At 52.5% G+C, this 21,512-nt stretch overlaps 2 protein-coding genes across 4 annotated transcripts in view; both read right to left on the bottom strand.

Moving 5' to 3' along the window:
• The window catches only part of PMVK (phosphomevalonate kinase), a 6,640-nt gene extending 3,506 nt beyond the window's left edge, over positions 1–3,134 (bottom strand). The window contains exons 1-3 of the mRNA XM_044448824.1: positions 2,955–3,134; positions 1,246–1,309; positions 519–671 (exon numbers count right to left, since the gene is read on the bottom strand). Of these exons, the coding sequence (XP_044304759.1) occupies positions 519–671; positions 1,246–1,309; positions 2,955–3,040 (303 nt within the window). The 5' untranslated portion in view covers positions 3,041–3,134. The remainder of the gene's footprint in view (positions 1–518; positions 672–1,245; positions 1,310–2,954) is intronic.
• A 1,924-nt stretch (positions 3,135–5,058) lies between these two features.
• On the bottom strand, positions 5,059–20,429 carry PBXIP1 (PBX homeobox interacting protein 1). 3 transcript variants are annotated; one of them, XM_044448792.1, is made up of 12 exons: positions 20,347–20,429; positions 16,407–16,554; positions 15,694–15,763; positions 14,098–14,159; positions 11,589–11,760; positions 10,070–10,294; positions 9,960–9,983; positions 9,264–9,334; positions 8,494–8,673; positions 6,864–7,927; positions 5,858–5,976; positions 5,059–5,466 (listed from the first exon to the last, which is right to left on the bottom strand). In XM_044448792.1, exons 2-11 carry the CDS (start codon positions 16,467–16,469, stop codon positions 5,874–5,876), a joined length of 2,034 nt encoding a protein of 677 aa, XP_044304727.1. In that variant the 5' UTR covers positions 16,470–16,554; positions 20,347–20,429; the 3' UTR covers positions 5,059–5,466; positions 5,858–5,873. The 3 variants fall into 3 exon arrangements, with proteins under 3 accessions (XP_044304727.1, XP_044304726.1, XP_044304728.1); XM_044448791.1 differs by having other exon boundaries at positions 5,059–5,976; XM_044448793.1 differs by lacking the exon at positions 20,347–20,429 and adding an exon at positions 18,725–18,799 and having other exon boundaries at positions 5,059–5,976.
• Between the last annotated feature and the right edge of the window lie 1,083 nt (positions 20,430–21,512).

Here is a 21,512-nt window from a genome sequence, read left to right as displayed (position 1 = left end):
TTACCTGAAGGAGCGCTTGCATCCATATATGCCCAGCCGCCCCCTGAGATCGGCAGGAGAGGCCCTTCTCCGGGAACCCTCTGTGAAAGAAATTAGGAGGGTGGGCACTCGGAGGAGGGCTTTCTCTGCAGTGGTGCCTAAGTTATGGAATGCGCTCCCCAGAGAGGTCCGCCTGGCGCCATCGTTATTTGCTTTTCGGCGCCAGGCGAAGACCTTTTTATTTAAGCAGCATTTTAAATGTTAATATTATTGAATTTTTATCTGGCCAGGGCGGCTTATTTTATATTGTATGTTTGTATTTTTATTCTAAAGTTTACATTTTTAATTATAATTATTTAATTTATTGTTGTAAGCCACCCCGAGGCTTCGGCAAATGGGGCGGCATAAAAATGTTTTAATAAACATAATAAAATAAAAAAAACTGGGTTGTTGGGATGCCTCCCGTGGGCACACGTGGCTGTGGGGCCCGCACTCCCTGCCTGTGGTCCCTGAACCAAGCACCATGGTCCCAGCCTTACCCAGATGGGTTGCACGGCGCCCTCGACCACAATACGGCAGAAGAAACCGGGGTCGTTCTGGCGCCTTTCCTCTCCCCAGCGGATCATGTCCTGCCGATACATCTCCTTGTAGTCGCTGGCATCCAGGAGGCGCTGGAAATCCAAGCCATGTTCCTACCCACAGACAGGAAAAAAGAGCCTTTATCCCAAGAAAGTGTCCCAACGGAAGGACAGACTTCTCGCTCATTTAGGGATTCACGTCACGTGAAGCAAGAGAGGGATCCAGACTAAAAAATACAGGTCAGATCCAGAGCTGAGTCGGGGAGAGGAGAAACGGGATCATAAAATAGTAGAGGAAGGGGCCATGAAGGCCATCAGGTCTAAACCCGTGCCGTTGCAGGACACCACGTTACACCATCCCACTCAGAAGCGTCACACTACACCTCCCATAATCCTCAGCCACCAAGGGCTACACTGCCTGGGGAAGGGCAGCAGGCTGTGGGAAAAGCAATTTAAGAAATGGCAATGCCAATCCTAATAGATGTATCAGCTGCTAGCTAAAATACAGGAACGAAACCTCCATAGTCCAAAACTGTCTATCTTTCTGCAGACTGGATCCGCGAGGGAGATTGTGGCTTTCGCATTTGTAGGCTTTTTGGCTGCACGGGGCCACCGTCCATTAGAGAAAGGATGCCAAACATATAGGCTGGGTAAAGGGTCTGGAGCAGGCCAAATACACACGACGTACCTTTGCATACTGCTGTTTCAGGGGTCCCGAGAGGCGAAGGATAGTGCAAATATCAGGTCCCAAACTGCCGGGAAAAGGAAACAAGGAAAGAGAGTCAGGCACTGGGTTAACCCCACAGGTTCAACCCGCCACCTACAACTGCTTCTCAGACTCTGGGTCGATGGGGGAAAGGTCTGCTTTCAGTAGCTAAATGGAGCCTCTGTATTTAGGGGGAGTTTACCCCAAAATCCCAGAGCTGCGAATGAACAGCAAGGGAAGACCACTGACTCTTTTGGCTCAGATACTGAATGCTAGGCTAGAAAGTCCTGGACTCACCCTATTCACTTACCAGATTGATATCCTGCCTTATTTCTTTTTACAGATCCCAGAGCAGCTTATATCATGCTCTCAAGGGTATCCCCAAAACAACAACCTTGTGAGGAAGGTTGGGCTGAGAGTCTGTGACCAGCCCGAAGTCACCCAGTTGGCTCCATGGCTGAGCGGGGACTCGAACCCGGATCGCCTGAGCTGAAGTTCCATGAACTTAACCACCAACTACACCGTACTGGCTCTTTACTGAAAATGTTTATTCAGATCCTGCCTTTTTCCAGCAAGGAACCCAAAGTGACTTATTTATGCCTCCTTTCCAGTTTATCCTCACAACAACCCTGTGAGGTAGGTTAGGCCGAGAATCAAGGTCACCTGCTGCATTTCATAGCTAAGTGGAGACTAAAACCCTTATTTCTCGAGTCTCAGTCCAGAATCTCTATGCTACACTGGTTTTTATCACAATTATTCCTTGCTTTTGTCATTGTTATTTTCTCGGAGTGCTTTAAGAAATGTAATATTGTTTTATTTACCTGCTATTACCACATCCTATGAATAAAATGTGCCTTCGGTGAACATTCAACAGTGGTAAAGAAATGACTGCCACTGTATCTTTCAAAGCAAACGCTACTCTGCATGTACTCAGAGGTACTCTTATCATCTTGGCAGGCCTAGTGCTCAGAGAGCCTGCTCTGGGATTCAGCACTGGCTTAGACAAGGTCCCAGATCCTTATACGTACAGCAAAAAATTCTCATTTTAAAATTTCACACACACTTCTCTCTGGGCAGGTTTCGAAATGCACGCAGCGCTTGACGGGACGTGCATCTCGGCAGCGCTCGTCCTGTGCTATGCCTACAGCTTTTGGGGTTCCCTGGTCCTGCTGGTCACGCCATTCCTAACTGGCCGGCACCCCCCTCCTCCTCCTCCTCCTCCCCCCCACACGCATTCCAGGGGTCAGGTGCACGGATCCGAGGCGGGGCTGGTTTGCCTCGGATCTAAGCGCGACCTGCACGACACGTGAAGCGGGCGCACAAGGCCACCAAGGCGGCAGATGCGAAGGGAAGCGCACGCCAGCCTCGTGGCCGCTACTGCGCTCCCTGCACCAAACACCGGTGTTTTAAGGTCACGGCGATCGGCCGTGAGCGCCCGCTTCAGACGTTCACTTAAGACACGGGAGCAGAATTCCTTTTTGGAGAAAAGAAATGCGGGCGGCGGCGCTGGAAATCCTGCAAAGCTAACGCACTCAAGAGGCCAGTGCAACTTGTCGTCGGAAAGGGCCCCGTCCCGCCCGCCCGCACGTGTCTGGGTGGGTGGTCTAGCGCGCTGGAGCCCACCCACTCTGCCCGTCATGCACCAAGCAAATGGCCCACCCCTTCCTCCTTGGGCAGCGCCCCCGCCTTACCGGCTCTGGATTTCCTCCGCCACGAAGTCCTTGCCCGACTTTCTCTTGCCACTAAACAGCAACACGAGTTTCGGAGTTCGGGCCATGGCGAGAACTTCGCCACTCACCCCTGCCCGCGCGAATGGTCTCGTCCGGGACCGACCGTTCCATCCAGGCCTCTTCCGCCTCCTCCGCGCCCCGCCCGGTTTTTGCACCAATGGGAGCGGCTCCGAGGCGCTGCTTCCCGCAGAGCTGGCCGCTACTATTCGCCGCGACGAGAGAGGGGAGGACCGTGGGAGGGCGAGAGCCAGGGCGGGCTGCAGCAGCGCGAAGCGGTCGGGAGAGGGAAACAACCGCCCCCTTCAAAAATAAAAGCTGAATCACAGGAGGGGAAATGGTACCTCCCGAGAGGGGGCGGGGCTTTTCTGAAACCCCGCCCCCTGGGGCTGGGAACCGGCGCTCAGGTGAGCTCGGGAGCGAGGAAAGAGGCTCATTTACATATTAAACACCTCTTTTGGGGGGAGGACTCGATTTAGGGCACGCTTCCCCAACTTGGAGTGGGAGGTGTGGCCTCACGCCTCTGTTGCATGCTGGGAACTGTAGGATTTCTTTCCTGCCTGAACGTGCGTGGGGTTACATGACTTTAAATGGCTTACGCGAGTTAAAAAAGAAAGGTCTTCTCGGGGATTAGAGGTGCGAAAATTAATTATGGGTATGCGCTGTATTGATTTTGGGTGCAGTCGTTAGAAGAGAAAAATATTCAGAAGAAAGTTTTACAAGCCTCGGCATTTCGTAGCCAGTTTGGGAGATGGGAGCTGTAGCTCAATCCACCTGGGAAATGCTGGAAGTAGCAGGACTTTTTCCTGAGCAAATATTCGTAGGATCACGACTTGAGGGACTTAAAGCAACCCTTTGTTTGCACGTGTCCGTTGTGAGGCACCATCGAGTCATCCCTGACTTGCGTGGGCCCTAGGAAGGGGTGTCCCCCAAGATGTCCTGCGCATCACAGCCCTGATCCGCTCTTGCCTTAATGGAGTTGATCCCTCTCACAGCTGGTCTTTCAGTCGTCTTCAGCCTTTGACTAGCAAGGTTGTCTTCTCCAGAGAGTCAAAACAGGGCAACTTCAGCTTTGTCATTTTTGCTTCCAGGAAAAGTTCCGCCTTGAGTTGATCTAGGACCCCCCGTTCATCTCGCTATTGCTCCAGGGAATGGGCAAAGCTCTCCTCCAGCACCGTGCTTCAGGCCAAGTGGAGGAGCACACACAGTCCAGCTCTCAACGGTGTGGCTGATGGTAGCCCTGCTCTCTGTGAATTATCTTCTCTAGTTCCCTAGCCCTTGCTTGACATCCTTGCCGAAAAGGAATCCGTTCTGCTTCTCCATATTCTCATGAAAGGCGCTTCTTCCATGAGGACGATCAAGGGCTGAGGCACCCCAATTTTTCAGCCATGCCGCCCCCAACCTGGTTTCTTGGGATTTGCAGTTTCTTCCTCATTCTACATGGTTGGTTTAGCTACTGGCCGTGACAGGGCAGCATCGCTGCAAAATGCGCTGGAATTCTGCCCCCCCCCCTGTCATCTCTGGGACCAGCTGCCCCTGAAACGTGGCCCTCAAGAGTTTCTCTAAATTCGAATCCACCTCAAGGGCTGAAAGAGGTTCAGCACACCAGTGCTGCAGGAAAGCACTCTGCAGATGCTCAGAGGTACCCTTCTTTTGTGTCTTACTGGTTTATTTTCTGCTTTGAACTGGACAGTGGGGGAAAGGAGTCTGAAGGGCTGGGGGGGAAGGAACCCAGAAAGCTGCCTTATTCACTCCTCTCAGTTTCTCTAAGGGTTTATAGGGTAATTTCTATTAACTGGAGATACGGAGGGTTGGAGGGTTAAAGACTGACGCATTTGGAAGGTGCTGGGCCGCGGATGGCTTCTCGACAGCAGGGGTGGGAAGACTGGAGCCTCAAATGCTTTGGCATGCAACTCCCATCAGCCCTAGCCCAGATGAGAGATGATGGGAACTGTGGCCCAGGCCAAGTGGAGAAGCACACACAGTCCAGCTCTCATCTAGAGGAGAAGCAAAGGTGTTCTTGGCAGGGGAGCGCCTGTACCCAAAGAGACTGAGAAAAGTGCAACTGTTACTCTTTCAATCAGTGCCTTTATTTGCTTCTGACACCCCGTGCAAGAAATTGTGATCGAAGGTGGGTTATTGTGGGGGGGGGGATAAGAAAAATAGGCAGCCAGCAGCTGCTTGGCTGCCCCTCGTACCACCCACCGTCACTACCGCCGAGGAGGAGGAGGAGGAGGTGTGCAGAACTATCACTTTTGATGCTTCCCTGTTTTACACGTCGTCTCGGGGGCAAAAAGGGGGGATCCCGAACCCGGCAGCATGTGGGGCAAGCCCCAAAGGGTGCGATCGCGGAGGTAGATCCCGTAAAAAGCTTCGGCTGTGTTCAGGACTCAAATCGGTGCGTGGCTGATACGACCGCTTGCCCGAGGATGAAAGGATGGTGGAACAGGATTGCCTGGACCTGCCCAAGCTGGGTCTGCAAGGAGACAGGCCATGGGGGTGGGTGGGGGGGAACGAGGACCCTCCTTTGTTTCCAGCCGGCGTGTCACCCAGGGCAGCCTGGCAAACAAGGGGAAACTGGGCGGAAAGCCTTTGTTTCCCTGCAGCGCGGAGGGAAGCTACGACATCACTAAAAAGACTGCTCTGGCTGAACCCCTTGGAGGTTTGCCGTGGATGCAGGTGGGTGGGGGACCAGGCGAGGGTAATCCAGGTGAGCACACACACAAAAGAACCTGGTAGGGGGGTCCCGTGCTGGGAACCGCTGACTTCCCTGCCAGGTTTCGGCACTGGAGCGAGCCCCTCCCGGCCCTCGTTTCCTCGGCAAGCATACAGGCCTTTTCTCTCCCTGTCCCAATGCAGCTACGTACACGCCAGGCCATGATTCTAACTGTGGTTCCGGCTGAGATTCTCTCTGCCGTTCTTGCGAGCGTGTCCCTCGCGGCTCCACTCCTTCGCGGGTTGCTGGCCACGGTCTCGCTGCGCAAACCTGTAAGGAAGGCGATTCTCAGGGGGAGTCGAAGGACGGCACCGGGGAACATGTGATGCACCCATGCGCAGGCATAAACACCCACCCAACCCACCCCCTTCTTTCATCTGAAGGAATGGCTGCCCCTCTCCTTGGTCCGATCCCCTTGCTGCTGTGGATCAGACCCCGTGCTTCAGTATAAAAACACCGCCCCATGCAGAAAGGTCTGCTTCCCGTCCCGGGACAGGTTTGGAAGGGGCTGTGGCTGAAAAACATGACAGGAAGTAGAAAGACTGAGGATGTGGGAGGGAAGGGACAGCAGCAGCAGCAGGAAAAAGGGCCGGTCTGCATGATCCTGGCGGATAAGGAAGCCTTGGCAGTTAATGTCTCACACAGGCTCCTGTGCCCTCAAACAAGCCACTCCGTCCGAACTCGGAGGACAAGGGCAAATTGGCCCGGAGAGACAGCGGAGGAAATCCATGTAGCGTACATGGCAGGGTGCGGCAGGTCGCAACCGTGCAAACTGAGTCCGAGAGGGAAGGGGGTGGAAGGGGGTGGCAGAGGGGGAGAGAGGCGGGTGGGCCGTGCGGACTTTTTGCTGACCCCATTTGTCCTTGTTTCGGCAGCATCCAGCAAATGCTTCCCAGAAAAACAAGCCTGAATCTGAAAATTCTAGTTGTAAGAATAATGCCATGACATACATTTAAACTTGTTAATAATTAAGTTGTCCTAGAAAGAACGTTCATGAGGACAACTGGTTAATGCATTTAACACACGAGGCTGATGAGCAAGAAGAAGCATCTTAATTGGGCAGGTGGGCTTCTGCCCCTTTTTGTCCTCATGGAGACCTCCCACCCCTAAACCCCCCACACCTCTGGGCCCTGGCAGCCCCTCCCCGACAGCCTCACCTGCCCCAAGGGGCTGCCTCGAGCTGCGTGAGAGCCATCTCCTCAAAGTTATCCACGTCCTCTTTGCTGACCCCCAGGAGCTCAGCCAGCTCCTCCAGGGCGTCCTCGACCTCATCCAGGAAGTCCACGAAGCTGAGGCGGTCATGGGCAAAGGTGCCGTTACTCCCGAAGAAGGTGCTCAGCGCTGCCGCCAGGCCTTCGTAGTGCTCGGCCCAGCCCAGCCCGGCCAGGTAGCTTTGCACCAGCGGCAGGAACTTGGCCTTGAGGACCGGTGCCAGCCCCTCCTGCTGGGCACACTCGGCGATGCCGCTGCAGCCCTGGGGCGCCCGGTACTGACGCCTGGCCAGCATCTCCCACAAGGAGCCCGGCTCGGTGGGCTTCTTGGCCTTCCGGCTCGTGCGCTGGTGCTCCCCGTCCCGGGCCGCCTTGCCGCCCTGGGGCTTCCGGGGACGGGGCCGCCCCTCGCTGGCCGCCCGGGGAGCCTTGTGGGCAGGGTGCTGGCTTCTGTGCTGCCTGTCCGGGCCCTCGTCGGGGTGGCTGGGCCGATGCTCCTGCGGGCCATCCAGCCTCCTGCGCCAGGCTTTCTCCTTGCCCCGCCGGACTTTGAGGCTGTCTCTCCACACGAGCTTCGTGCCCTCCGCTCCCTCCAGGGCCTGGCCCAGCCGCTGCTCCACACCGCTCAGCTCTGCCCGGAGCCCCTCAGCCTCACTGCCGGGCGGAAGTTTCTGATGGGTTCTTGCTAAGTCGCGCTGGACAGATGCCAGCAAAGCGCGCAGCCGCTGGAGCTCGGCTTCGGGGCGCTCCGGCTTGTGCCGGTGGCGGTCCGGGGCGGGTTCCTCTTCGGGGCGCTGCTGGGGCCTGCCATTGCCCGCCTCGCCCAGGCCCTGCAGCTTCTCCCGGAGGAGGCGGAGTTCCGTCTGTGCGGCCTGGAGGGAGGCCGTCTCCCGCTGCAGCGCCTCCGTCAGCCGGGCGTTCTCTGCGGCCAAATCCTGCTGCCGGGAGGTGACCTCCAGCGCCTCGCCTTCGGACTTGCGCAGCAGAGTCTCCAGCTCCTCCTTCTGGGCCTGCGGAGCCAGGGAGAGAAAGGGCAATATGAGAACTGGAAGGGCAGGGATAGAGATCCCCACCCCAAAATCGTGCAGATGCCAAGAAGGAATCCACCTCTCTGCTTGTGCCCTTGCTGGATTATGGAAAATATCACTTCCGCCCTGGGGCTTGCTCATATGTGGCGGCGAATGCCCAGAGCAACTAAGAGAGGGGCTATTCTCTCCTGCGACACCACTGGCGGCGGAAGAGCAGAGACAGGGAGAAATGGGTAGCAGCGGAGAGGGAGAGAAACACACGGAGGTAGAGAGAGGAGGAGAGACCAGGATGGTGGCATGCAGCGAGAGAAAAGAGTGGTGGAGGGAAGGAAGGAGGGAGGGAGGGCAGTAGATCGAGCAGAAGAGAAATGGGGGAGGCAAGGAAAGCTATGCAGCCGCCTTGGCCAAAGCCGCCTGGGTCACCGAGTCCCCACTGCCAGCTTTGACTAGCAGCATCCTCCCAAGGCTGCTGACGGAGAAAGGTCACCCCCTCGGCCGCTCTCTGATCGCTCCCTGACTGACGCCGCCGGTGCCCGGCCACCGCTCACCCGCAGCTCAGCCTGCATCAGTCGGATGTCCTGGTTCTCTTTGGCCAGTTTGTCCAGCATGAGTCCCACGGCCTCCAGGCTCTGAGGGTCGCCGGGGTGTCCGGCCAACCGCAACGCTTCCTTGGCTCGTTGAAGTTTGGCATCGCCCGGGGATGCCGGCAGGGGCGCGGCCGGCCCATCCTGCTGGGGCAAAATTGGCAAATGACAGCCGCGTCTGCCAAGCACACGATTTGATCTTCCAGGCTGACCGGCTGAATCCCCCAGTGGAGGAGGGTGAGGCATTATTGCTTCGAAGGTGTCACGGGGACTTCAGCTTTCCCCATGAATTCCTGATGTATTTAAAAAGATTTCTAGACACACACAAGTGCGTCATGAAAAAACACACGCAGACTGTCTTTTTACAGCTTTGGTTCCATGTGACCTGGGCTGCTATAAATCCCAGGTGCAATAATTCTGGTTCTTTGTGGCTGTCCCCAGGGCCGAACCCCCTTCCCTTGGCCAGTGCTCCTTTCCCCAGTCGCCAATTCTTTCCTGGTTTTTCTGCAGTTTTCTTTTACCCTCCCTCTAAAAGGTTGGGATGACTTTCCTGAGGCTTAGTTACTGATGGGAAGAGTTTTACTCTAAAAATGCGAGGGCAGCTTGCCCCTTTTGCCTTTGAGAACTTAGCAAGAAGCACGGTCTACTCTCGGTAAAGAACAGGATCCAAATGAGGAGAGTTTGAGGGAGAGAATTAAACCTACTTGGGGCCAGCAAAGAAACGTATCTCACACCTTTCCATCTGTGCCAGGATGTGGCTCTTGAGTGTCGGCGCTTGGCCAGGCACCTAAAATATCCATAGGACCTGTTGGAGGTAGTAGTGAGGACAGAATCAGAAATTAGGAGGAAGAGGAGGAGGAGAAATGGAGATCTTTATTCTAAGCCAGGCTTCCAAGCATATATTTTTCAGCAAAGCATTCCCTGGAAGCTAACCTTGTCCTCTGTATACAGTAACAACATGCAGTATTTAATTAGGATCCTTATGCTGCATTTTTGACATGGCTCAGAAATTGCTATTATGGTAAGCAAGGCATAAATCTTGTCAAATAAATTAATCAGTTACTCCATCTCGATTGCACACGACCAAGATAGACACATGCATTAATGCATCGCAAGCTGCTTTCAAGCTGCGGGAAGAAATGAGGGCCTGGGGTAAGCTGCATTAAAGCAGAGGGACAGGAATTACTGCTGTTCATTCCACTTTTCAAAAAATGCACGTAGACTCTGGTGACTGCAGCCAAAACAGAGCCACTGAGAAACAAAGGGGGGGTATTTGCATCACTGGAAGAACTCCAATTTTACAGGAACACTTGTGATCATTCCTGCCCGCCTCTCATTCCTTCAGGCCCACCCTGCCCTCTTCTCCACCAGCACCACATTTTTGGATCTGGGGCTGGCAGAGTGCTGTTCAACCCCGTCGCCACACTCACCGTCATCTGAGTCGACAACGACTCCTGTAAAGAGAGGCAAAGTGTGAGTGAATGTGCCATGTGCCGGGGAGACTCTGCCCCCTCCCAGCTGTGTGAGGGCTCTTGCTTACCCAGAGCAACCAGCAAGCCCAAACCCACGAGGACTAGTAACCCGAGCAGCCATTTACTCCCAAGGATCTCGCCACGGACATCCTCCTCGTCTTGATCTGGGAGAGCCCCTGGCCCAACAGCCTGCACATCGCGGCCTTTCCGTCTGCGCAGCCCTTCCACATCGCGCGACTTGGCCACTGGCTCTTCCCCACTGCTGGGCGCCTTTGCTGCTTCTTTCTGAAGACCTGGGAGGAGGAGGAAAGAGGATTCATCCGCATGCCAGGATCTGACCACCTGCAGCTGCGCACCTATGGCGAAGAAGAAATTGCTTCCAGGTAACCAAGCAAAACAGCTATTGAAGAATGCAAAGAGGCAGGAGAAAGCAGAAAGTCCTTTAAGCCTTGAGTTCCAACTCGGTGCTAGCTCAGTATTCCTTACAATGCACAGTACTGAGCACACCACTCTTCTGAAATCCTGTTGCAGAACCCCATAGTCCTTTCTCTAGGCCCATAAACCTTAGTGTCCGCGCCCCCCCCCCCCCACACACTGGAGATCATCCTGAGGCCCATGAAATTGTTCACATTTATTTATGGAAAGCACAAATGTATTTATCAAATTAATAGATAAATACATAAGCTATCCTCAGCACCATTTTTCTTGGTAGAAAAGCAAGCCAACATTCTTCTTTTATTCCCTATTATTATCTGTTTTAACCTGTTTAAAACTTTTGAATATTTTCCCTGATGTTATGATCTTTTTAATTTTATCATCCATTTTTATGGACTGTGTTAAAACTGCCCAGAGAGCTTTGACTGTGGAACAGCACTGCAATAAAACAGAGTATAAATCAAACACTGACTAAATCTTTTACCCTGTTCTTCAGTGGCTTATCTCTGCTGAATAAAAACAAGATGGTCCTTGCCTGCAGGCTTAATGTTAAATAGACACATCACAAAAGGAGAAAAGGATGCAGAGAAGAGGAAAAACAGAAGAAGCCTCAAGCAGCAATCCTTAATGTTAAATACTTGTGCTTATGTTGACCAGTCATAAAAATACTTCAAGATGAGGAAAAGCCTGATAGAACCAGTCTTTAGCCAAGCTGATGGGATGGCTCCTCTTTCCCATCTCCCTTTGCTTCAGCCCAAAAGAACGAAGCGTATACTCACTGGCTACACCCGCTTGGCCCTTTCTTGCATCAAAACAAACATTTGCAAACTCTGTGGGACAGAGTTCAGTCCACCTATTTTTTTTTTTGCTCACGTTATTTCGCAGCTCCGCACCAAGTAATTGCACAGAATGGGGTACGGAAAGGGAATCAACGCACGTGCATCGCCCCATCCCAAAAGATCAAAACGCCTCTCTCAAGGCGTCGTTCCTGGCAGAAACAGCCTTAAGTGAGGAAAATGCTGGTATTCTGTTTGGGCATCTGTGGGACCCCCACCTCTTTTGGGCCACTGCTGGGATGCTCCCCGAAGAGCATCTTTGAAACTGAACTGGCCCTTCAGCCGCGCGAGACTCCCCTGCCATGCAGAGACTCACAGGTTTCGTGGGTCTGGTGGGCCTCCTGGGTGACGGGCACAGACCCTCCCTCGGCGTCGTGCCCACCCAGCTCCTTCAGCTGCTGTGGGGATGAGTGGGTGGACTCAGGGATCCTGGGCACTCCAACGCTGGACTTCTCTTCGGGACTCGGATCCAATGCTGCTTCGGGGCCCTGGATCGGGAGACAGAGAGTAGTTTGAAAAACCCAACTCAGGCTTCTTGGCCAATGTTCAAATGGCATTGCTTACGGTTTCTTTTTTTGAAGGAAAAGATTTATATGCTGCCTTGGCCCTGGAAATGGACACAGCCAAGGGAGTGACGACAAACGAACGTGGCGATACAACAAGGAAATCGATGGGCAGGTGAGGATTTCAATCTCAGGAAAGCTTGGCAAAATCGTCATCAAGAAAGCCTATGCATCTGCTGAAAGGCCTCAGAGCAGGCAGCAAACCTCTTTTGGGAGGGAGCTTGCGCACTAGGGGGCCACCATCCAAAAGGCACTGCCTCTCCCCACCTGCCAATGCAGCAGAACACAAGGCAGAGGCTCCGCTGAGCAACCTGAGCGGTGGATGCTCTCATGAAGGAAAAGGCGGTCTTGCAAACAGCCACTTTGCAAGAGGGTGGCAGCTCTCTGCTCACCTCTGACTAATTTTTTTGCGTTACATTTCTATCTTGGCTTACTTCCAAGGAGGCAAGGCAGCTTACCACGATCCTCCACTACTCTTCCTTTGCTATCCTCACAACAGCCCTGTGAGGTAGGATGGGCTGATAGTGAGGGACTGGCCCAAATCGCCCAGCGAGTTTTACGGCAACACGGGGGTGACCCTACCCCGAACCCGAGGCTTTTGAGTCCCAGGCCACTACAGCACACAGAATCATAGAACAGTAGAGTTGGAAGGGGCCAGGAAGGCCATCAGGTCCACCCCCTGCTGTTGCAGGACACCAGTTCGCACCACCCACTCAGCCTTGAATGCCTCCAGTGTGGGAGAGCCCCCCACCTCTCCGGGAAGCTGGCTCCACTGTCCTATTGCTCTGGCAGTGAAGAAGCTCTTCCTGATGTCCGGCCTGAATCTGGGTTGTCGCAACTTGAATTGATTATTCCGTGTCCTACATTCTGGCATCAATGAGAAGAGGTCTTGGCCTTCCTCTTTGTGACAGCCTTTGAGGGACTTCTTGAGGGATACTGTGTCCCCCCTCAGTCTTCTCAAGTCTGAAAGTGCCCAGTTCTTTCATGACCCTCTCTCTACATAAATGCATTAACTATTGCCTTTAAGTAGATCGAGAAGTGTGTTCAGTCTTTTACCTCAAGTGCTTAAAAACAGGTACACATTACCTTGAGTTATCCCAATATCAACAAATTTATAAACTTCAGATTGATTTCAGTTGGGTGACAGCCTAGGTATTATTTATATGATAACGTACACAGTTGTTAGAAGAAGTTTTGCATAATGTCTTCTAAAGCGCTCACTTGAGCACACGCTCATTTGAATTGCCAAGAGTCGATCCTTTCATAACTTCGCAAATTTGGTTGTTATGGATTTCCTAAGATTAATACAAGCAAAGTACTGGGAAGGTTGTAAAAAGCACCAGGGCTCAGCCTCACTATCTATATACATGCAACCCCAAGTAATGGTGCCAGTCCATTTCTAGCAAATCAGCTTTTTCCTCCTGCACTGGGAGCCGGCCTTTTGTCCAGCGAGTGGGTTTTCATTGCCTGTTCTGAACATACTTTGTGTCACGAAAAATGGATTAGTTCCAGTCTGGCATTAGTGGAGCCGGGTCTTAGGACCTCTGGGTTCCAGTTCCCACTTGGCTATGAGGCTTATGGGGTGACTTTGGGCTAGTCACTGTCTCTACTCACCTACTTTACAGGGTTGTTGTGAGATGACACGAAGAGGAGAAGGATTCTATTTATTTATCTATTAGATTTATAGCCTGGCTTTTTTCTTTTTTAAAGAACTCAAGGCAGGCTGCATTTTTACATCTAATTTTCAATTTTATTCCCACATAGCAGGTTGGGCTATGACTGGCTTAAAGTCAGTCAGTTAGCTCCATTCTGTCAGATATGTGGGGCTGCTTGCAGGAAAGAATGAAGGATAGACATGTTATAGATAAATACCAACAAATGAGATCCAGACAGTTTTTAATCCCCATCAGGGGCAGTTCTCTTGTACTGTGAATGGTCTGTTTTGTTCATTTCCGACCAGGCCACATCCAAGAGACAGGGAATGTCCGAATTATGCAAAAATAAAATTCTCTCTAGCTACCATGAGGATCATTTTGTACTTTAAAATAACATTTATATTATTATAATATGTGTATTTAATTTCTCAGCATGACTAGTTTGAACAATAAAGAAATCCCAGCAGCTTGCCTTCTTAGCACAAAGAAAGACCCGCTATCTCAAAACTCTGAGGAGCTTTTGGCAATACAACTTAACCAAACGGGAGGGATAAAAGAACAAATACTGGGAAGTGATCACAACTGCATATTAGTTTTAACATCTTACCTTTGTTTCGGATTCCTCCAGATCGGGATGCTCATTCGGGAATTCACACTCAGAAATGGAGACTATAGGAAAAGATGCAGGATACATGTTTGAACACAAGATACACCTGTGTGGTCTCTGACCTCATTTTATTCTTGCCATCGCCCTGTGAAGTAGGTTTGGCTCAAGACAGAGACTGTGGATAATGGCAGTTAGGCTGGTGATAGTTAAATATTGGAAACAGAATTGGGTTTTGCAAAGGCATGAATGGTATAATTTGTTATTTGTTTTCCGGCGCCAGGTGAAGACCTTTTTATTTAAACGTCATTTTAATTGTTAACAATATTTGCTTATTTATCTGGCCAGGGCGACTTCTTTTATATTTTATATTTTTTATTTATTTTATATTGTTAATTTTAATTTTATATTGTTATTTTTGTATTTTATTGTATTTTATTGTGTTGTAAGCCGCCCCGAGGCTTCGGCAAGGGGCGGCATAAAAATGTTCTAATAAATAAATAAATAAAATAATGGAATATGGTAATTAATGATAAACTGACGACAGACATAAAAATTTAAAAAGGGTTAATAAAAGCAAATAAATATAATGAAATTTGGGAAGAATTTGTAAAAGCACTACTGACAGAAGGCAAAGTCTGTAAACCCAATCAAGATTATATGAGTTTCCAGAGGGGATAGGGATATAATTGAAGTATATTATATATTATTAATTGTTACAGTATGTGAATGGTGGTGGTATTGGTCTCTGGGGTGGTGGGGGCACTCTATCATTTATTATTTTCTTAATTATTGTGTTCTTATTATGATATATTATCACTGTTGTGAAGTATTGTATTTATGGGGGTTTTTCTGTCTAAAAAAAAAATAAAAAGTGGAGGGGGGGAGAGACAGAGACCTGATGTTCCTCACTGATTGGGAGGTTTGAACCCACCTCTCCACAGTTCTCATTCAACAGGCTAGCCACTAGGCCATATAGCCTCTGCCTAAGGGTTCACAAAAGGCCTTTCAAAAGGTCTGTGTTTGTGGACGTGGCCAACAGAGGGAGCTCTAAGGCAGGGGTATCAGAGATCTTCCTGCCTGGGCTCCCCCCCGCCCCCCCGGGCAGGGATGGGGCTGGAGACGGAGGGAGCAAGGCCGAAATAGCCATGCAGCAGAGCTTCATGCTTTCGCTGCCTTGGGAGAATTTCGCGCTTGTGTTTCTGGGTGGGAAATGTGCAAAAGCTGCAAAAGCAACCCGTGTTTGGAGGGGCCATCTAGGGAAGCTCAGAGTGCTTGACGGGCCCCCAGGTGGCTCAGATTTGGGCTCTTGTCACACTGGAGGCCGAGTCCTACAATATCGGATAAGCAGTAAAGCCGGTGATGCCAGACTTGGTTCTGAGTTAGGTTCAAGGCCATGGAGAACACCTTCGAGGTCCAGACTCGGGCCTGGGGTGCTTGCCACTCGCCCTGGACGGCAGGGCTTAGAAGCCCCCCCCGTTTGCCCAAGTGTGGCTGGTGGGGCGGGCCTGGAGAAGCAGAGTGGGGCAGGGGAGTTAAGGAGAAGGATGTCAGGGCGGTCAGTCAGCAGGGGGCGGTATTTCTCCCTTCCCCACATACCCTGGGAGTCCTCCATTGCAGGTTCAGCCACTTCGGAAGTTTCCAGGCCAAGGTCTTCCACATGGAGAGCCTGGAGAGAGAAAACGTGAGGAAAAGGCTGGCGGTCTCCCTTTTGAACTGGGCGAGTCTGTGCATGGACAGGGGCTCAGGAGCAGAGGAGACAGTCTGCATGAAGGCTGCACATTCATGAGATCTAGAACCTTGCTTTACCTTTCGAGGAAGGGCTATAGGCCAGGGCACCTGCCTTGCCTGCAGAAAGTCCCCAACTCCTTGCCCTGACTAAAACACTCTTGGTGGTTTTTGTGGATTACAGAACCCATCACCCCTGACACTCGGCCAGTGAGGTCTCCCTGGTGCCAAAATTTTCCTCTTCCAGCAAGCAGCAAGACTGCTCTGACAAGGAAGCTGCACTGCCTGCCGAGCGGGGACACGGGCTCGGTGCAGTCATCTCCAACCCTGCATTCACCAGGTGTTTTGGACTACAACTCCTAGCATCCCTGGCAACCGGCTACACTGCTTGAGGCCAAAGCATAGAGAGGGGACAGCCTGGCGTTGCCTCTGCTACAGCTGCAGAGGGAGGCTCGGAGGACAGAGGTGCACGCTCCATGGGCGCGGGGGCAAGCTGGGTAAACTGCCCCACTGCCGCAGCTCCCTCCCCCACAGCAGGGAGCCCCCTACCCGGTTTGCTACTGGCCCTCGGCCCCACCACTCACCTCGGAACCGGCGATCACCCAGCTGCTGTTCTCCAGCTCGCGAGAGTCCAGATTGTCAGCCATTCTGGCTCAGGCCACAGCACCGCCCGCTCCCTCCTGGCACCTTGCAGATGGCCGTGATCGGCAGGGTCTCCTCGAGTGCAAAGTCCTTACACAGCAACCAGAAAAGATACCTGGAGCAGAGGCTGGGCAGAGTTCAGGCTTGTCCAATCTAGCTTAGCTTCCCCCCACCCCCTAAACCAGAACTTTACAATCCTCCCATTGGAGAAAGGTGCAAAAGACGTAATATTGGAATTAAAGAAGAGACTGTCCCTGAGCATCACATGCAGGGGCTCAGAATTCATGGGGATTTTCGCACCAAAGGGCCCACAAGCTTTCAGCAACCTAATTTACCTGGGGGAAAAACAGCATCTGGTTATTGTTAAACCCTCAGGAGTTGCGGGGTCGCCCAGGCGACTGCAGATCTCTCGGGGTTCTGGAGCAAGAGGCCCCCAACCCAACCCAACCCACCGCCTGCCTGCCTGCCTGCCGCAGGCCTAGAGAAGTGGACGCCAAGGCTCCTGCACCTGGGATGGAGGAGGGGGCAGCTTCACAGCATGGGGATTTGACTGTCAAATTGATTGGGGCGTGGAAACAGGTACGGGTAACTTTGGATGGGAAACCCCCAGACAGAGCGGCTTTCTGCCTCTCCTCCACTTCCCTCGCAGCAGCCTTGGCGAGGGGCCTCTGGGCCGGCACCAGCTCTTCTCTGGGCCACCCCACTCAAGCCACGGGAAAAAGGCTCCCCGTGCTTTCCAGGGCTGGAAGGCCTGTCTCTGGGGGAGGGAGGAAGGGCAGGCAGCTAGTGATGTCGACACGCCAGAGGGATGCTAAGCCAGTGGCGCTGTAAGACACACAAAGGATGGCTTTTCAGAGTGCCGGGCCAGAAGAATCCTGTGTTTCCTTCCCAGAAAAATCCACGCTGGCACACATATGCAGCTTCCCACCCCACTGTCCCCTCACAACCACCCTGTGAGGTAGGTCACACTGAAAGAAAAACTGCCCCGATTTCACTCAAATAAGCTTTGCAGCGGAACAAGCTGTGTGTTTTTCACCCGGGTTTTGCTCAGCCCCGCTCTCCAGCACCCGAACTGCAACGCCAGCTGCCAAGATCCGCTGGCGAGGAAGCCAAGAACAGTGAAGGTTTGAGATGCCAGCGATGAAACTCGGCAAGGAGACCGAAGACTGAGGGGAGGGCCTGAACGCCTGTGCCTTCCTTGAGCGATTCCCTGAGGGAAATGCTTTGTTTCTTTAGTGGAAACTTTTTTGCTGCTCTTCCACAAATTGTCCATAAAACAATTATAAAACTTAAACCCACCACACACACACACACAATGAAGGGGGAGGCAGGGAGTAGAGATTGATAGGCAGAATTATGTTGTTCTTGCCACATTACTTTAAATCCTTCTTTCAAATAGACACACAGAGCGAAGGCAGAAGGGCGCATGGCCAGGAGACCTCTGTTTGTAGCATCTTCCCTTAATGGCTTGCGAAAGAAGGGGAGGGAGGCTGTTTTTAATGTTTTCTGGCCAGTGCTATTCTAGCTCAAGAGGGAATGCTGAGAATCCAAATTATGCCAGTCTCCAAACGTGGTCCAATTACCCAGCGCTCGAGGAAGCAGAGAGCTGGCCTGAGCCAGAAGAAGAAATGATAAGGGGGGTAGAAAAGCTGCAAAGCGAGGGGTGAACGCAAGCGGCAAGGGGTGCTACGGAGCACAACGGGAATAGCCACACTAACCTCTCTAAAATAACCAGTGGCCCCCACCCCAAAACAAGGCACCTTCCCCTCCCTTAAGAATTCTCGCTGAAGCTCCCCCTCGTCTCTCTTGGCACAACAGCTGTCGAAATAGGGGAGTGACTTTGGGGAAAAGGAAGGTGGTATTTTTAGCTCCTTTTAATGCAGTTTAGCAGGTGGAAATTGCTCAACAGGCAGGGGCACGGCTGAGACGGCTGGCTGCCTGGCCAGCCAGCCGGGTCTTTCCTACCCCTAAAGGCAGTGGATCCAGGAAAGCAAGGGAGCAACTTAGACACGCTTCCCCTCTTCTTTGCCCCCCCCCCCCCGTGATTATTTAAAGCCTGACTTTGATGTAGGAAGCACAACTCACAACCCAGTGGGAGATTTTAAAAAGCTTGTGGTCTTAAGTGAGCTTTTCCAGAAGTTTAATCTCTCCCAATCAATAGGACCTTGGAGAAATGCTGCAGGAGGGCACTTTGGAGAAAAGATGCCGGGATATAAAAGTCTCAAACCTCACAGCCACCAAACTGCACCTTGGCTCTTACGTGCGCCACATTATTTGCACCCGACATGCACAGATGCGTCCTCGGGCAGGCAGAAAACTCACCGTCCTCCTTGTCAAAATATCTTCTAACTTTGTGTCCCTCCCGCCCCTTCACCGCCAGATGTCATAGCAACCTTGGCCAGGATGCCCTTAATAGGCAATTCCCAGCTGGCCCGAAAGCAGCGAACCTAGCTAGCTGTTGGCCCTTTTTGGTTTGTTCACAAGATAAATTTGGAATCTCCCAAGCGTCCTGGTAGCTTTTAATGGTGTGGAGGGTGGGACCAGGGTCCAGAAGACAGACGGGGGCAGACCTTTGATCACTCACTGCAGGTTAAAAGTGGCCTTTTGAGGCAGAGACGACACTGTGGCGCACCAGATGCCGCAACACACGCTCCATCATTGGATACGCTTGTTGAGACTAATGGAAGCTGGACTCCAACAACATCTGGAAGCCTGCAAGGGCTAGCCTCTTCTCTCGCTTAACTGCAAATACCCTTCTGGAATTAGACGGCTCACCTACAGGGGCGGCTACAAAGGATGGCTGGGTTCAGTGGCACCAAGTACTCTGATCCTGGAGCAGCGATGCAGAAATGATTAACAATAAAACACAAGTGCAACCCAAATGCAGAAGGGGAGGGGCACCAACTGCCTGACAAGGGCCCTCCAAAATGTTTGGGGCTGCAGCTCCTGTCCCCCCTTATCAATTATGATGGAGAGTGATGCTGGGGCTTGAAGCCCAGCAGCCTTTGGTCTGAAGGGTTACCTGTTCCCCATCCCAGGTGTCATGTCGAGGAGATGGTCCTATACTTACACTTACCTGGGAATGAACCCCATTGAACTTGAGGGTATTTAGAGTGGATAGCCCTAGGATTTTGCTGTTACTGGGATGACGGCAAAATCCTTGGGTGCCCTGATGCTCCAAGACTGATGTATAAACATTACTTTTAAGGACACCGAGAGCAACAAACCAATCACTCATAGTCACAAGGGAAGGATGTATAGATCTCCTCCAATACACGTCTAGGGTTTAAGCTTTTTATAAATAAGAAATCCGCCTCCATAAAAGCCAGCCATCAAATTGTTTAATGGCCCCTTGTTTTATAAGCAGAAAAGCCAGGTTGCCTCCTTGAGTAAGGCGTTCAAGGCCAAGAGACTAAGGTAGCAAGAACCCTCCATGGTTCAACAAAAGCCCCCATACCTCAGTTTGCAACAGGACCCCCCCTCCCCGCATAAGCCAGAGCTTTGGATTAGTGTGTGCACCCAAAATGTTCGTGTGTGTGTGTGGGATGAGGGGGCATCAGGGTCAGCTGTTTTCATTTCTGTCCCGTCTCTCTATATACCCCAAAGGGCAGTAAGGTACCCTCAACAGGAAATGTGCTAACATACACAGGTTGTGGAGTCAAAGGTAGAGTTGGAAAGGTGATGGGGATGTTGCCATGGTAACTGCATCGGCAAGCCCGCCCTGGACCAAAGGTCCTCCCCTTTGGTTGAGTAGGGGATGCTTGCTAAGGCGAGACAAGGAACTCGTCCCCCGCTCGGCACCCCATGGGGCTGCCCGCCCGGTGCCCCGAGTGACTCGCCCAGGTCCCTCTCAGCTCTCTGCACCTCCCCATCCATCCTTACCTTAGCCCAGGAATCCCCCTGGAGCCACTGCCCCCAATCTGGATGTTTTTAGGGGGGCAAGGAAGGAAGAAGGATGACTCCACTCCTCTGGGCAACTTTCTACCAAAAACTTCGCAGCTCGTTAGCCTGCAGAGAGGAAGAGGGCAGGACCGGGAGGGCCACCGAGCCAATCACCGCGCTTGGGAACACCAGCTCAGCCAATGGATGCGGAGGCAGCCCAACTTTGGGCTCTGCAGTGGAGGAAGCCCCTTCACCTTGCCGTTGGGGGGGGGGGAGAGGAGAAGAGGAAGACTGGGATGAGAGGACAGCAGGCAAGGGGTGGGGTGGGGTGGGGTGGGGACCCTGAGGACCCTCCCGGGGAAGCTTCACTTTGCCAGGAGGCCAGGTTGGGCTGGTGCCCCCCTCCCAGCCCCAAATCCATCCCCCTGGGCTCCAGCAGACAGAGATGACTAAGCTTGGTGAGGCTGGCAAGACAGACAGCAACAGCTGGACAGCAGGGAAGGCCAGGCGCTCCCTGCACCAAGGAAGATTTCCTCACCCCCCTGGGCTGCCGCACAGTTCCCACCTTCTTCGCAAGACTCCTGCTCAACTCCAGAACACTCACATGTCAGTCACGGGTATCTTTCGACACCCTTCCCGAGAATTCAGTGAAAGCACGACCCTAAAAATAAGCGTCGAGGTTTGAAGACCGGGGTCAGGAGGAAAACAGAGTGGGGGAATTTCTCGTTCTCCCACCGGCAGCGGGGCAGAGTTGGGGCGCTGCTGGATAGGCAGAGCAAGAGGCCCCTTAAAGAAGCACATGCCGAAGGGAGAAAAGCAGGTGATCGCTGGACATCTGGGGTGACGGTGCCCAGTGCCCCCATGCTGGCTGGGGGGGATGGCGGGAGTTCCAGCCCAACACATCTGGAAACCAACCAGGAAGTGAATCTCCAAGGGGTCTGGGCAGAACCGAAGGGATTCTGCCTCTTCACAGCCAGCAAAAGCAAACTTGAAAATTTAAAACCGAGTCAGTATCCCCCAGACTAGGTGCTCTTCACCTACAAAAGGAACCTACTGCGCAGTGGCCTTTGACCTGCTTTTTGCACATGCCCCGAGGACTCCTTTAACACTGCTCTGTTCTTGTATAGGCAAGTCCAGGAAGCATGTGAGTTTTCCTTCCCAAGTCG

Source organism: Varanus komodoensis, unplaced genomic scaffold (genome assembly GCF_004798865.1).
Source record: "Varanus komodoensis strain SLA01 unplaced genomic scaffold, ASM479886v1 scaffold55, whole genome shotgun sequence".
Taxonomy (NCBI): domain Eukaryota; kingdom Metazoa; phylum Chordata; class Lepidosauria; order Squamata; family Varanidae; genus Varanus; species Varanus komodoensis.
Note: the sequence above shows the minus strand (reverse complement) of the source record. Positions and strands in the feature narration are given on the sequence as shown.